Source organism: Sitophilus oryzae, unplaced genomic scaffold (genome assembly GCF_002938485.1).
Source record: "Sitophilus oryzae breed Bouriz unplaced genomic scaffold, Soryzae_2.0 scaffold_637_pilon_pilon, whole genome shotgun sequence".
Taxonomy (NCBI): Eukaryota; Metazoa; Arthropoda; class Insecta; order Coleoptera; family Curculionidae; genus Sitophilus; species Sitophilus oryzae.
The window spans coordinates 1,174,864-1,189,467 of record NW_022147237.1 but is presented as its reverse complement, the minus strand read 5'-3'; the positions used below and the strand labels follow the sequence as shown (position 1 = coordinate 1,189,467).

The following is a 14,604-nucleotide window of genomic DNA, read 5'->3' as shown; positions in this document are numbered from 1 at the left end:
GTTATTCAAACGCAAAACTAATATTTTGAAATTACTTAGCGTGGCATCACTGAATCCAAGGAAGCGTTCACTGTTCACCGGTATAAGTAACTTTGATGCTTGGCTTCTTCTCTCGACGCGGCTACTTTACCGATTCTAAACATATACATTTATCATATCTAAAGTGAAATTTGTCACACGAGTTAAAAGGGAGAACAACGATTGTATAAATACATGTTTCGAAATAAAATGGATGCTTAATGTATTTAAATAAATAGAACAACGCATGTTTGCGTGTTTTTAACCGTTATTATTCGGTTACAATGTAAATATTTTGTTGCTTTTTAAAATAAACTTTCAAAATACGCGAATAAAATATGTATGTTTGTTTATTTTTCATTTTTAATACTTTTATTATAAAAAGGGTAGAGCAATATATAATTCAAATAAAAATTCTTTACCGTAGCTGCTGTTTTTTTTTAATAATCGGTGAGTTAAATATATCCAGATATTTTAGTTATTTATTTTCTTCATATTACGACTAAAAATATTTGGATCATCAAGAGTAAGAAATGGAGAACTGAGTTATCTAGATTCTAGTAAGTAGTAAGTAGTAGTTTGCAAAATACAAAAGATCTATGCTACAAATTGAAGCTTTAGGCTCCCGTTTGCTGCTTGTATGCTTTTTCTTTTCTCTATCTCGTAATTCGAATGCTCCTTAAGAGTCTATTACGCTGGACTTTCAGGTCGTTCTCAGGGGTCGGGTAAAGCGGGTGTGTGGCCGAAGGAAATATATATTATATTTCAGAAATCTGCCTGAGGCTTAGCCCGATCATGTCATGTTCAGCCACACCCAAAATTCCAAACACACGTGCTTTGATTAAGGCTTGATTAAGGTTTGCACAGCTTCAACATTTGCCATAAAATAGCGAGCAATTTGTTACAAAACCATATAAATTATATGCACTGTAATCACAAAACTTTAATCTATATCCGTTTTGTAACGGAATTTTAAATTATGTCTTTATTTAGAGAGAATTTAGTCCAAACATAAGGAATATTTTGACAATCAAAATCTTAAAAATAAAGAAGTTGTCTAAAAATCTGCTAAAACACGGACAATCCTTTATCTTTAATTTCCTTCTTCATTTTTGTAAAAATACTTAGCCAGTTTTACATAAAACGTTAAATGCTGAACGGTTATTTTGCTACTTTTTCGGACTAGTGAAATGGACTCTTAAGAATATAAGCCAGAAAGACGAGTCTGCGGTTATCACTCTCTATGCCGATATTTCTTTCCTTTTTTATATACTTTTCAGCAATAGTATCCCTATTTCTTTGTATTACTACTTAGCTAAGGGTATTAAGAGCCGGGTTGTTATTGGCTACCTCCGCAGATATTCTGGACAAAGCCTACAATCCTGGAAGACTCTGGTTATAGGCTGCAAATTTAACTTTTCTTTCTTGACTTGACTAAGAACTGTATAATTTATTTTTTTAATGAACCTACTTAAATAAAAAAGTTATGATCAGTTAAATATAAGATAAAATAAAATTCTTGTAACACTGTAAACACATTTGTACAATAAATTACATTTTATAACTTTTTGATCGCACTTTTTATCATCATTCTATCCATAGTAATGTAAAAATACAAAGGTATTTTAAATCCTCATCTCCTTGAATTAAATTATGTAAAACAGGATTCTATAAACAACCTAACTTGTGCTATATAGCTATTTCTCGCTTAAAGCAACAACATAAATATTTTTCATTCAAACAATATTCATGGGATGACGCAAACCCTCATAGAATCAATTTATAAAAAATACGTAGGATGAAATAATGTATGATCAAGATGCACGCAAGGTACATTCTAATGGCAGTGCTTTCAAGGTAACAATACGAGGATTTTTTAGCATTACAAATTACCTGAACAATGACTATAATTAATGACGAATTACTTATTGTAATAAAGTTCTAAGAATATTTTCTTGATGATTAAATACAAGCATTACACTGTGCCAAAGAAGAACGTGTTCTTTTATTTGCCAACTTTCACGATACATCATAATTCAAAATGAAAAAAAAAGTTTAGGTAAATGAAGAACGTACACAATGCTGTGTATTCCGGGAAGCTTTCACTACAAATAGCATCAATTTTATTGTTGGACGTGAAAATAGAAATTTCCAATCAACTCTTCGATAGGTAACAATGGAACGACGAGAATAATTTAATCATTTTGCTCTTATTTTCTACCCTAATATACATTTTAGATTTTATATATACGCTAGCGTGTACCCGCGACTTCGTTCGTGTCGAATTAATCATTTGCAATGGTGATGATAAAGCAAAGCAAGAATTTCCATTAACATACAAACTGGATAAAATTTTCTCACATTTATGTCAGCATGAGAAAAAACAATATGGCGATATTATTATATCACTTGGTAATATTTGAGGGGTAGTTTCATCTCGTTGGAATTTGACTTTCGAAAAATCCGTTTGCCAGAAATAAGCTTTTTACGTCAAGCAGTTTAAGCAGAATCGTGGTTAATCAATTACCCAACTTTTTGGAACACCCTGTATGATTTTTTAAAAAAATTCAAAATATGTAAAAGACAAAATAAATTATGCGTATCCAAGGGCTTTCCTGAAAGACTAACCATTTTTTAAATAACAAATATTGTAATATTTGAGGGGCGTTTTCACCATCTTGGAATCTGAGATTCGAGAAACCCCTGCTTATCGAACCTCTACACCCCACAGTCAATCCGTTTGCCAAAAATAAGCTTTAAACGTCAAGCAGTTTAAGCAGAATCGTGATTACTCAATGGTCATATTTTACGAAAGACCCTGTATAAATTTTTTAAAAATCTTAAAATATGTAAAACAACAAAATAAAATATACGTGTTTAAGAGTTTTTCCGAAAAACTCACCGGTTTTTAAATAAAAAATTTTCTAATATCGAGTTTCTAAGAATCCCTTCTTATTTTCTTATCGAACCTCTACACCGTAAAGTCAATCCGTTTTTCAAAAATCAGTTTTTTACGTCAAGCGCTTTAAGCGGGAACGTGATTAATCAATGACCAGATTTTTCGAAACACCCTGTATACATTTTTTTTAAAGCTTAAAATATGTAAAAAAACAAAATAAAATATACCCTTGGAACTGGAATTTCAAAAAATCCATTCTTATCGAACCTGTTCACCCTAGAATCAATCTGTATGCCAAAATTGAGCTTCTTACGTTGAGTGGTTTGAGCAGGATCGTGATTAATCAGGGACTCACTTAAGGATTTTATATATTAGTATAGATATACATTTTAGATACTTTTCTGATTTAAAATTATTGGTTGAATAGTAGAGTTGCAATAAAGTGTTACCCTTTCTATGAATGAATTTTATATGCTGCCAACTAAAAAATATTATTCTTGTCACGTGGCACATTTCATCAATCGTTTTCTTCTTTTGTTTCAGGGAACTCTGACAAGTGCATCGCAATACTTGTTTTCCGCTCTAGACAGTAGGGCTTATTTACGGTCTGCAACTGTTTTACTTCCCTCGTCATGGCCCGATTCCTGCGCGCCTTCTGCTGTCTTAGGGGCTTCCGGAGAATCATCGGACATAACAGGTAATTTAACTTTGTCTTTTAAACCGATTAGAAGCAATATTAAATGTATTAAGCCTTCCGACAAACAGCATCAAAGTCAAAAAGAAATCGAAATATAATCAAAAAAGATACTTATGTTCTTTGACGAGAAACTTTCTTCATTTAATTTAAAGAGAAACAAAACTTTGGATAAAAACTAAATAATGTGTAACTTTGGTGATTGTAATAAACTTATCACAATCATAGACAAGATAGTATCAAGAAAGCATTTAGAAGTAACTTTTTGTTAAAGTCTTTTGGTTTAAACTCATAAAGTCAATTAAAGTCTATTAAAAAATTATATCAAAAAGTAATAATAATTAAAAAAATTGCAAATTGATCGTTATCAGTTCATTTCGCTCTTAAAAATTAACCAAAGCATGTACTGACATAAATCGAAAAACAAAATACTCAGGAGTCATAGTTCTAACCATAAAACTATATTTAAGGAAAATTTACAGACGAAATTATTGTACATGGTGTACTAAAGATAGAGTATAATAACAACCCCTCGATTAACCCGGTATAATATGCCAAATACTAAAGTTTATAAAAAGCTGAATTTACGAATTAAAGTTCATAGAACTATATACAGCTTGCTAAAAAATTCATGAAGCAATAGAGCTAAAAGTAACAAAAATATAACACTTTAAATTTGACCAAAAATTTCTCCCTTGCGTTTTTTTTGCATCTGAGTTTAAACTATCAATTTTAGTAGCAAAATACCAAGCTATGATAAACTGAATAAATAACTGCAGTCTCTTTTTGACTAGTGTTTAAAAAGTTTCAATCAAATTATGTTTTGCATTGATGAATTCTCAGTAATCAAAGACTCTTTATTTTCCAGTTCTACCATCCGGTCCTGTTCACGGTGACATGTACACTCAGCAATCTCTCGGATGTGGACAACCTGGCGACCAAATTTTCCTTAACTATGCGACGTTGCATTACAAGAACCCGACTCTCGCTAGATCCCTCATCAAAGAATTTGCTATGTATCGCTATGGAGTGTTCGAAGAGCAAGGTTACTTCAACGATCCCGTCTACCCCATGTGTTACTACGACGATGTGAACAAGAAGACGAAAATTTCTGGATGCTCAGACCTACCAATTTCTGAAAATGGGTTGTGCCATTCTGATTCTACTGAATTTAACGTAACACAATTAGTCGATCCCAATGCACGATCTTCAATAATGTTTGCCGCTGAAGCACCTTCTGTATCCATGTTTTGTGATGACGGAAACCACGATAGATTTGCACCCACTAAACATAACTTAATATGTCAGAGGAAGAGTGTTTTAGAAGTAATTTTAAGACATCCTGATTTCTCCAGCCGAAATGCCCAGAACAATTTTAACAATAACCAAATCACTGACACGACACCTAACATTGTGTACAAGAAACAGAATTTAACTCGCTACCTATTTGTCGTTGAAAATAACAAAGACATGCTGCAAAGGGAATCTTGGAGCTATCTTCGTCTAGCAATGAGATATTGGGCTCTGTATGTTGTTCCGGATAATTCTGAATTGGGACTGGTCTTATCCACTTCTAACCCCGTGCCAAATCTGAAACTACTGTCTGCTAGAACGAGCTTTAGCGATAAATTTGGTACTACCAACAGAGATAAATTCTATTCTGCTTTACCGTATACTCCAAGCGAATCAATTCAACCCGGCTGTCTTCATTGTTCGTTAAAAGTAGCAATGAATATGCTAATTGATCGTACAAGATCACACGGTCCAGCAAATAACGTTATAGTTGTAATAGCACCCGGTATGGCTGTCACTGATCAGATTAAAAATGCGGCAAAAGAATTGAAGAAGAACAAAATTCGAATGGCTACCATTAACTATCCTGAGATTGTTCGTCCAAATACATTGAGACTGTTAGCAGAAGAAACGGGTGGAATGGATTACACCATTTTTGAAAACAAACTAAATGTAGATACAACCATGCTCACTACTTATTTTGAACTACACAATGTGTTGTACGATATAGTCGAAAAGTTTTATTCTGGAAGCAAAGCTGATCTTCCTATTGAGGTGAGTTTATATTCTGATGTTATATAAAGACGAACATAACTAAATTTTATTATTGTTTTTAGATTCACCGCCGTGAAATCACCGATAAAACAGGAAGACCTCTTGTTAGTGGCACCTTCATAATGGACCCTAGCCTAACCGAACCAGCCCAGTTCACATTCTTTACATACAACACCGTTACGCCTTTGTTCAAAGGTTTAAAACTCACCAGTCCCAGCAATCACGTCTACGATAGCAGAACAGATAAATTCATCGACTTCAAAATGATCACTTTAAATGCAAATCTAACTGAAAGTGGAACATGGACTTACAACGTCGAGCCCTATTCAGGAAACCCTCAGCCACATTTCTTGAAAGTCATGGCTACTCCTATATCACCATACGTTCCTGTAATTCGCACTTCATTTAGAATCCACAAATTAAGTCCTGGACTTCTTATTTTATTGGCCGAAGCCAAATACGGTGATTTGCCGATTCTTGGAGCCAAAGTAGAAGTTACTGTTACGAAACTTGTAATGAACGAGACAACGCCACAGAAATCAATTATCTATCTTCTGGATACCGGTTCTGGGGATCCAGATATTACACGAGGTGATGGAATTTATACTAAATACTACAGTGCTGATGATGCCGGCTTATATACCTTCCAAACGATCATTACTAACAATGACAACACAGCATATACTTGGAGTTCGTCAAAAAATAGCGGTGAGTAGTTTTTCTAATAGTCATATTGCTATCAATAATCTTTATTTCTTACTGAATTTATATAAGTTTATATCGCCTTGGTTATGCTAATCATAAATAGAGTTATTACTCCCCTGGAACATTATTAACGGCAATTAAGACGCCATAATTTCCCCTACCTTTTATAGGTAACAACCATGAAATACAATAGAGATTTTGAGTAGTAATATAAAATAATAGCACACTTATCTAACTGCTCTAATAATTTATTTACATCACTAACGTTATAATAAATTTACAAGCTAACTTTATAATAAATTTACAAGAGAACAGTTTCATCAGCATCCCCTGCTACAATATTTTTCTGTCCCAACCACTGAAGGTATTTTTATATTCCTTATGGTAAATGGATTCACTTTTAGGGGGTAGAAGTAACGCTTGTCGTGCTTCTTCAGCTTTTTTAAATATATATTCTCCATTTTAATGGAAACGTTCAACTGAACTCGATTAACAACAACCGTCAATTTATAAACAGGTCATTTAATGCAATACTAACCTGGCAACAAACAAATTTCCTACCAGCAGCAGCTTTAATACAAATACACCATAGATAAAGGAAACGAATTTAGATTGGAATGCTCGGCTTGCCGCCAAAACTTATAATTGTCTTGGAGAGCAAACGTTGTAGGGCGCTGCTGTAGCGGTTGCTAAGAACAACCGCAAACAGTAACAGAAAAAAGTTTCTCTTGTCAAAGTCAGAATCTTTAAAAATTATAAAATCTTTCAAAATTTAAACCGCCCTCATTGAAAAATACCGAAAAGTGTTTAAGGCGTCCATTTTCAAAGTAATTATTGCTATCTTGTGAGTTTAATTTAAATTTTATTTACTCAAACCCTTGATAATAGTTATGAAAAAGTGGCATCAAAAACTTAAAAAGCTGTGTAAACTGTGAACTGCATAAACCATCGTGGATCGTGGCATAACGTCGGTTTCCGTTGTTTCGTAGGTATTATACCATGTGCTTATATAAAATAAAGTTTCTTATATGCAAAATACTGTATTTTATTTAAAAAATTAAAACAAAATAATAATAAATTTGAATAAATAATATTTGGGGACATAATTCCGGAAAAATCCGAACCGCTCCGAAATTACTAAAAGCTTTGGAGAGCGACCGTTGTAAAAATAGCGCCAAATAGTATTTACATTATCCTTATGGGCACTTTTCAATCTAAACTTGTTCATTTATGTATGGAATTCACCGAAAGATTAATAAATGCAACATTTATGTCATTTTAAAATGGGACAAAATATAGTAAATTCAGTAAGAAATAAAATGATCTATGTTCCACGGTAATTATAAAGTGTTAATAACCTCGAGCAATTATTGCCCTAGGGACAAAAACTTTGCCCCCGGTAATTAACACTCATTATAATTCCCTGGATACATAAATAACTATTACATGTAAACATTTATTTATGTGATATTTTTTCTATTTTCAGAGGAAAAGCCGTGCTGTGGTAGTTCAATAAAAAGCAACGGTGCTCAACAAATCTCCCCCTTCCAAAGAGTTCTAACCAAAGAAACATTAATGATAACCCCCGAAGATGTCCGAGTTCAAACTGACAGTCTATTATCAGTGGGCCGAATTGGTGATTTACGAGTGGTTGTTTTTCCCGAAGACATGAAGGCAAAACTCACATGGACTTCTCCCGATATGGGTGGACATACAGTATCACGATACGAGATTAAATATGCTAGGAATGTCGTAGACATACTGGATAGATTTGAAACATCAGCTCTACTTTGGGAAACCGGAACAGGAGCATTATATCCTATGGACCCTGGATCCGAGACAAGCTATACTATCGATATGTCCCAAAATAAAGATTTGTTAGATAAGCCACTGTATTTTGCGGTTAAATCTTATGGAACTGTAGGCTCAGAACTAGCAGGACCCATTTCAAATTATGTACGAGTTTATGTTCCTTCCCCACCCCCACCACCAACAGTAGCTCCAACTGCATCACCAAACGAACATTCGATCTGGCCCAATCACGTGAATCCTGTAGGTGCTGATTCCGTTGGACCCAGCATATCGAAACCACTCTCCTTGGGGCTAGAACTAATATTGCCAGTGGTTATCGGAATTATTTTGCTCGTTGTGCTGTTGGTAGTTTATTGTTATTTCTGCGTGGTGCGAAAAAAGGCTACAACCAATCACAAATCGGCTAAGGAGAACGCCATAAAGAAAGATAATTTGAGCTCAACTATAACAATTGTTCCTAATTCCCCGCAAAATACTTCTCCTCAACATCAAACATACCAAAGCAACGAAACCCCTGATCCTCATCAAGTTGGAGTGCCAGTGAGTAACTACGCGTACGAAGATGAAACTAAAAAAAGGTATTCTTTGGTTAATCAGCAAGAACAACAGTTAATCGAAGAACTGAAGCAACAACACCAAATCCACCAGCAGCAACGTGATAACCTCCCTCCTGCATATTCCGGCTTAAGTGTCATTTCTAACAATACCATTAATAGAAACGGTCAACCTTTAAGTCCGTACAACTCCTGGAGTGCTTCCCAGTTACTTCACGAACACGAAAGGAGATACAGTCCTATGGATAATATGATGAGCGAAGAACCGTTGATGACGCACCAAGAAGTACTAGCACAAATGGACCATATGTCAATTAACGGACAAAGTATGGATCACATGAGCGTAAACGCACACCAAATCACCGAACAGTATCCTCCTCCGGTACCTCCGCTACCAGCATTCAACAACGGAGGATATCCAGTGAATTATAATATATACGGTGTGCACCAAGCACCCTCACAACAAAACCAAATATACCAAAGCATGCCTAGATCGGAACAGGTAGTACCCTTCAACGCTAGTTTGCAGGGATCAATGAATTCAGTCAATAGCGGCGAGAAGAAACGAAGGAACGTTACGATGGTATAACAGATGGTTGTCCTCAAGACTGTGAGCATGGAGGAAAGCGAAGCCAGTACAACTTTTGTGTGAATGCGACATGTATATTGTGTATATTTTTAATATTGTAAATATTTTTGCTAGTCAGTGACTTGTATATTGGTTATTTTTCTATTGATTGTGAGTTGTTGTTAGTATTTAATACGTTTTGACTGTCTCCGTGCAAAATCTATAGAATTATTGTTCTACGTGTACATACATACATAAAACTATTTTGACGTGTTAGATTTGTAAGTAAATTTTTCTCAAAGCAAAGCCAGTACTTAGAAAAAATAGGATTACACCACTAGATGTATAGCTAGCTTAAGGCAGAGAAAAAATGCTTTTTTATTTTTTATGAAGACTGATCTCACATTGAATTTGTTTTTCTTTTCGTTACTTACGTGAGGTTTTGATTTTATATATTTTATTGTAAATATGGTGTTTAAAATTTTAAGAGACGATTTTGTACAAATAGTTTTAATTCATATGCCAGTAAATTAATTTGTACCTATATAGTTTGTTTTATTCATTTTCAACCAAACCAAACCAAACCAGTTACGTATTTTCCTTTTAATATGATTTGCATATAGGTACAATTATTAGATTTTTGGTTGATTGGAAACAAAATTGACAATGCAATAATAGAACCTGAGAAAAAGTATATAATTAAGAGTTAATAATCAGTTAAATAAATTATTTTTAAAAAAAAAACACTAAAAAATATAATTTTAGAAACAAAATTTTCAATGTTTAATCATTTGTTGAAATAGTATAAATTATGCGTCATGTAAAACCCATTCATTTTGCTTCAGAATAGACTAATATAATTGTTTTTATTTGACATATTTTGCAGTCAGTAACTTACAACACCAAACAAAATTAAACAAGATCTATTAAAAAAATAATTTTTTGAAATACTCGAAAATTATATTTATTTGAAAAAAAGAACAATTAAAAAAGAGGAAAATAAAAAACAAAAGCAACAATTTTTTAAAAAATAAAATATTTTGAAATTTAATACCTACACTGCCAACTGGCAAAAAAATAACAAATTAACATTTAAAGGCTACAGGAATCTGCATAAATATTGATTAGGTAAATGTTGAATATAAGACTTTGAGAAAATAAAATAGCTCCTAATCCTAGATAGCAGCCCAGGAAGAAAACGATAAGTCTCAAAGCTTTCTACGTCTCAGCTCTTTAAATATAAGAACAATTAAAAGAGATGAAAGAACAATTAAAAAAGAGGAAAACAAAACAAAACAAAAGCAACAATGTTTAAAAAAATAAAATATTTTGAAATTTGATACATACACTGCCAACTGGCAAAAATATAAGAAATTGCCATTTAAAGGCTACAGGAATCTGCATAAATATTGATTAGGTAAATGTTGAAACTAAGACTTTGAGAAAATAAATAGTTCCTAATCCTAGATAGCAGCACTGGAAGAAAACCATAAGTCTCAAAGCTTTCTACATCTCAGCTCTTTAAAAATAAGAACAATTAAAAGAGAAGAAAGAACAATTAAAAAAGAGGAAAAGAAAAAAAAAAGAAAAAACAAAAGCAACAACGTTTTAAAAAATAAAATACTTGGACATTTGATACATACACTGCCAACTGGCAAAAATATAAGAAATTAACATTTAAAGGCTACAGGAATCTGCACAAATATTGATTAGGTAAATGCTGAAACTAAGACTTTGAAAAAATAAATAGCTCCTAATCCTAGATAGCAGCACAGGAAGAAAACGATAAGTCCCAAAGCTTTCTACGCCTCAGCTCTTTAAAAATAAGAACAATTAAAAGAGAGAAAAGAAAAATTAAAAAGAGAAAAACAAAAAAAGCAAAAACAAAAACATTTTTTAAAAAAATAAAATATTTTGAAATTTATTACATACACTGCCAACTGGCAAAAATATTAGAAATTAACATTTTAAAGCTACAGGAATCTGCAAAAGTATTGACTAGGTAAATAATGAAACTAAGACCTTGAGAAAATAAATAGTTCCTAATCCTAGATGGCAGCACATTAAGAAAACGATAAGTCTCAAAGTTTTCTACGTCTCAGCTCTTTGAAAATAGATGTCGCTTTCTAAAAATTTATCAGTGGGTATATGCAACTAACAATACAAGTAACATTAACCACCATTAACTATAAACAGAAAAGTAGAAATTTACTTAGATTTGAAATATTTTATGCTGAATTTTTCAGTTATATAAATTAATAAAAATATACCACTATATAAAAGGGATAAAATCTAATTAAATAAGAAACTTTAACAACAATTTTATTAAAAAATTACCAATTGAAAGGGTGTTTGATATTTAAAAGAGACTTAAATAATAACAACTCTTTAATTTTCGTATAAGTTTTATTTAGAATAAATATTTATATATAACATGGTACAAATAAAACATATCAATATATACAGATAGTACACCCGAAGTGTATTTTAATATTTTAATAGTTATATCAACAATTATTTTACTATGACGATTTAAAAATTTCAATCAACAACTCCTGGTTTACCTAAAAAACATAAACATGCTACTGCAACGGGAAACAAACCAGAAATATTATTTAAGTATAACCGCCTTGGCACATTATTATTGTTATTGGCTATAAACAAAATAATGCTATAAAACATAACATCATATTTTCCAAATGTTCCTTATATATTAATGTATATGGGAATAATAAAAAAACTACAGACTTGTTGAATGTACTTAAAGTTGAGTTAGTTTTATTCCTGTAAAGTGGGACATTTTATACTGATAATTAAAGGCATTTATAAAATAACATTGAACGTAATGTATACAAAATTATGTTTAGTGTTGCATTGGATATGTAGGACATTTCTTTTTATATTATAGGTAATATTTTTTTCGGATATCAAATATATCTAAACTTATATTTTACTAACTGAACAATAATTGTTTTTATAATAATTATTTATTAACAAATTAGAACTTTCATTGGTGTATTTGATTATTTCTATTAGTAATAGAAATTATTCCCTACAAATATAACAAAACAAAAAAGAAGAAAAAGTTAGAAATTTATTTTTAAATCATGTGTTTAATGAGTTCTGATCTCATGATTCTTTAAGATTTTGATGGTCAAACATCAACAAAATATCCTTTATGTTTGGACAAAATTTTCTCAAAGATAAAGACATAATAATTTAAAATTCCGTTACAATACGAAAAGTTTTGTGATTTCGGCGATAATATAATTTATATGGTTTTGTAACAAATTGCTGGCTATTTTATGGCAAATGCTGAAGCTCTACAAACCTTAATCAAGCCTTAACAAAGCACGTGTGTTTGGAATTTTGGATGTGGCTTAACACGACAGGATCGGGCTAAGCCTTAGGCAGATTTCTGAAATACACACTCGCTTTACCCGACCCCTGAGAACGACCCAAAAGTACAGCGTAATAGACTCTTGACTGTTACAGAGTGGTATATCAGACACCTAGCGCTCAACATTCCTCTATATTTTGTAAATGCCTGCAATAAGTGTAATAATTATAATTAATTAGGATGCTAAGTCACAAAAATGATTAAATAAAGTTAAATTGATTTAAGTCTTTACAAAAATGTCTTGACTTCAATTAAAATGATTTAAGAAATGCTAAAGACTTTTAGTAGTGACTTAAATCATTTGAACTTTATGTTGAATTTGACTTAAGAATTAAATCATTTTAATCTTAGAAATAACTTAAGACTTAATTTTATTTTAAAACTGACTTGTTGCAGCTCTGGCGATGGATTTGAAATAAATTCCTGCGAATCATATTTTTTTAAATTATGGAAATATTGACCACGTGTTCTGTAAATGTATTGTTTTCAAAATATTAGGCAACAAAATCTCCTAATCCAACCTACTAATAAATGCATAAATTTGGACAGCTAACTGTAGAGGGAATAATAAGCTAACTTATAGGTTAGTGTGGGTTTAAACTAAGGTTCTTCTTGCTTGTCGAATCTTGTAATTTAGATAAATTAATAATTCTTTTAGGGTAATGGCACGGCATATAAATCACACGGCAGGCCGACTCGCTTTGGCGGGAACGCTACGCGCATATCCTCGCGCACGCCGCCATTTGCGTTTCCATCAACAGAAAGTAACCAGTGTCGTAGTTTTTTCAGCGACAACACACAGTTACGGCAGATTCGGGTCAGTAGCGTGCGACTTAATTTATTTTGATTTTTCTTGAGTGATATATTTTGTTTTTGTTGTTTTATTTTTGTTTATTATGTGATATATTTGGGTTTTCTAGTTTTATTTTCGTTTCTTATGTATTATAATTGCTAAAAGGTGCCCGGTGGCGTAGAGGTACAGGCTCTCGTCTACCAATCTCAAGGTAGTGGGTTCGAATCCCACACCCGGCATTTCATCAGCCGACAATTTTTATTAAAATAAAATAGTTTGGGTACCTAGGTCGACTCAGCCTTAAATGAGTACTTGGGATTCACAATCCTGAGGTAACGCGAAATTTCGAGAAACAATAGGCGGTTGAAGCGTAGTGCTAGCCACATTACCTTCCTTTGTATACCGAACGGCTCTAGTATGGGAAGCTGTACCTTGCTACTCCCAAGGCGTCAAACGCTATATACGGGAGCTAGTATTATTATAATGTAATATAATTTGTTTTAGTAGTTTTATTTTTGTTGTTCAAGAAAAGTTTCTTTCTGTTTCCTAGAGATCCTATTAGGTTTGTATATATGTGATTAATTATTTTAACATATTTTAGTTGTGAAAAAAAAACAGTAGTATACATATTAGGACATTCAGCTAAATAGGAAGATCTAATTAAAAATTTTAACAAACTTTAATATTAGTAAGATTTAATGTTAAATATTTAGTAAAATTTAATGTTGTATCTAGACATTAAAAACTAAATTTAAAAATCATTATACTATTAATTTAATTATAATTATAAAAGTAAATAAAATGAGTATATCTAAAATAAGTTAACAATACATTTTGAATATATAAATAAGGCCCACAAAAGGTACAAGTTGCGTTCTGTTCATTTTGAATTTAAAATGTTTACCAATTCACTTTGTAACCGTATAAAATACAATGCGGTACCTACTTTGTTTCCTGCCATGAAAAAAATAGAAGTTTCTCAAAAAAATTGTGGATTTATTAATTTGTGAAATTTGAATATTAATAAAATTTGCTACGCCCATTGATGGGCATAATTTGTACGTAGCCTCTTTATATTGTTCAATAAACATTTT

At 32.1% G+C, this 14,604-nt stretch overlaps 1 protein-coding gene across 1 annotated transcript in view; it reads left to right on the top strand.

The window, feature by feature from the left end:
- LOC115887752 (calcium-activated chloride channel regulator 1-like) overlaps positions 1-9,861 on the top strand; it is a 68,897-nt gene extending 59,036 nt beyond the window's left edge. Inside the window, exons 2-5 of the mRNA XM_030907239.1 lie at positions 3,461-3,614; positions 4,480-5,678; positions 5,741-6,386; positions 7,870-9,861. Coding sequence (XP_030763099.1) covers positions 3,461-3,614; positions 4,480-5,678; positions 5,741-6,386; positions 7,870-9,338 — 3,468 coding nt within the window. The 3' untranslated portion in view covers positions 9,339-9,861. The remainder of the gene's footprint in view (positions 1-3,460; positions 3,615-4,479; positions 5,679-5,740; positions 6,387-7,869) is intronic.
- Positions 9,862-14,604: the final 4,743 nt, after the last annotated feature.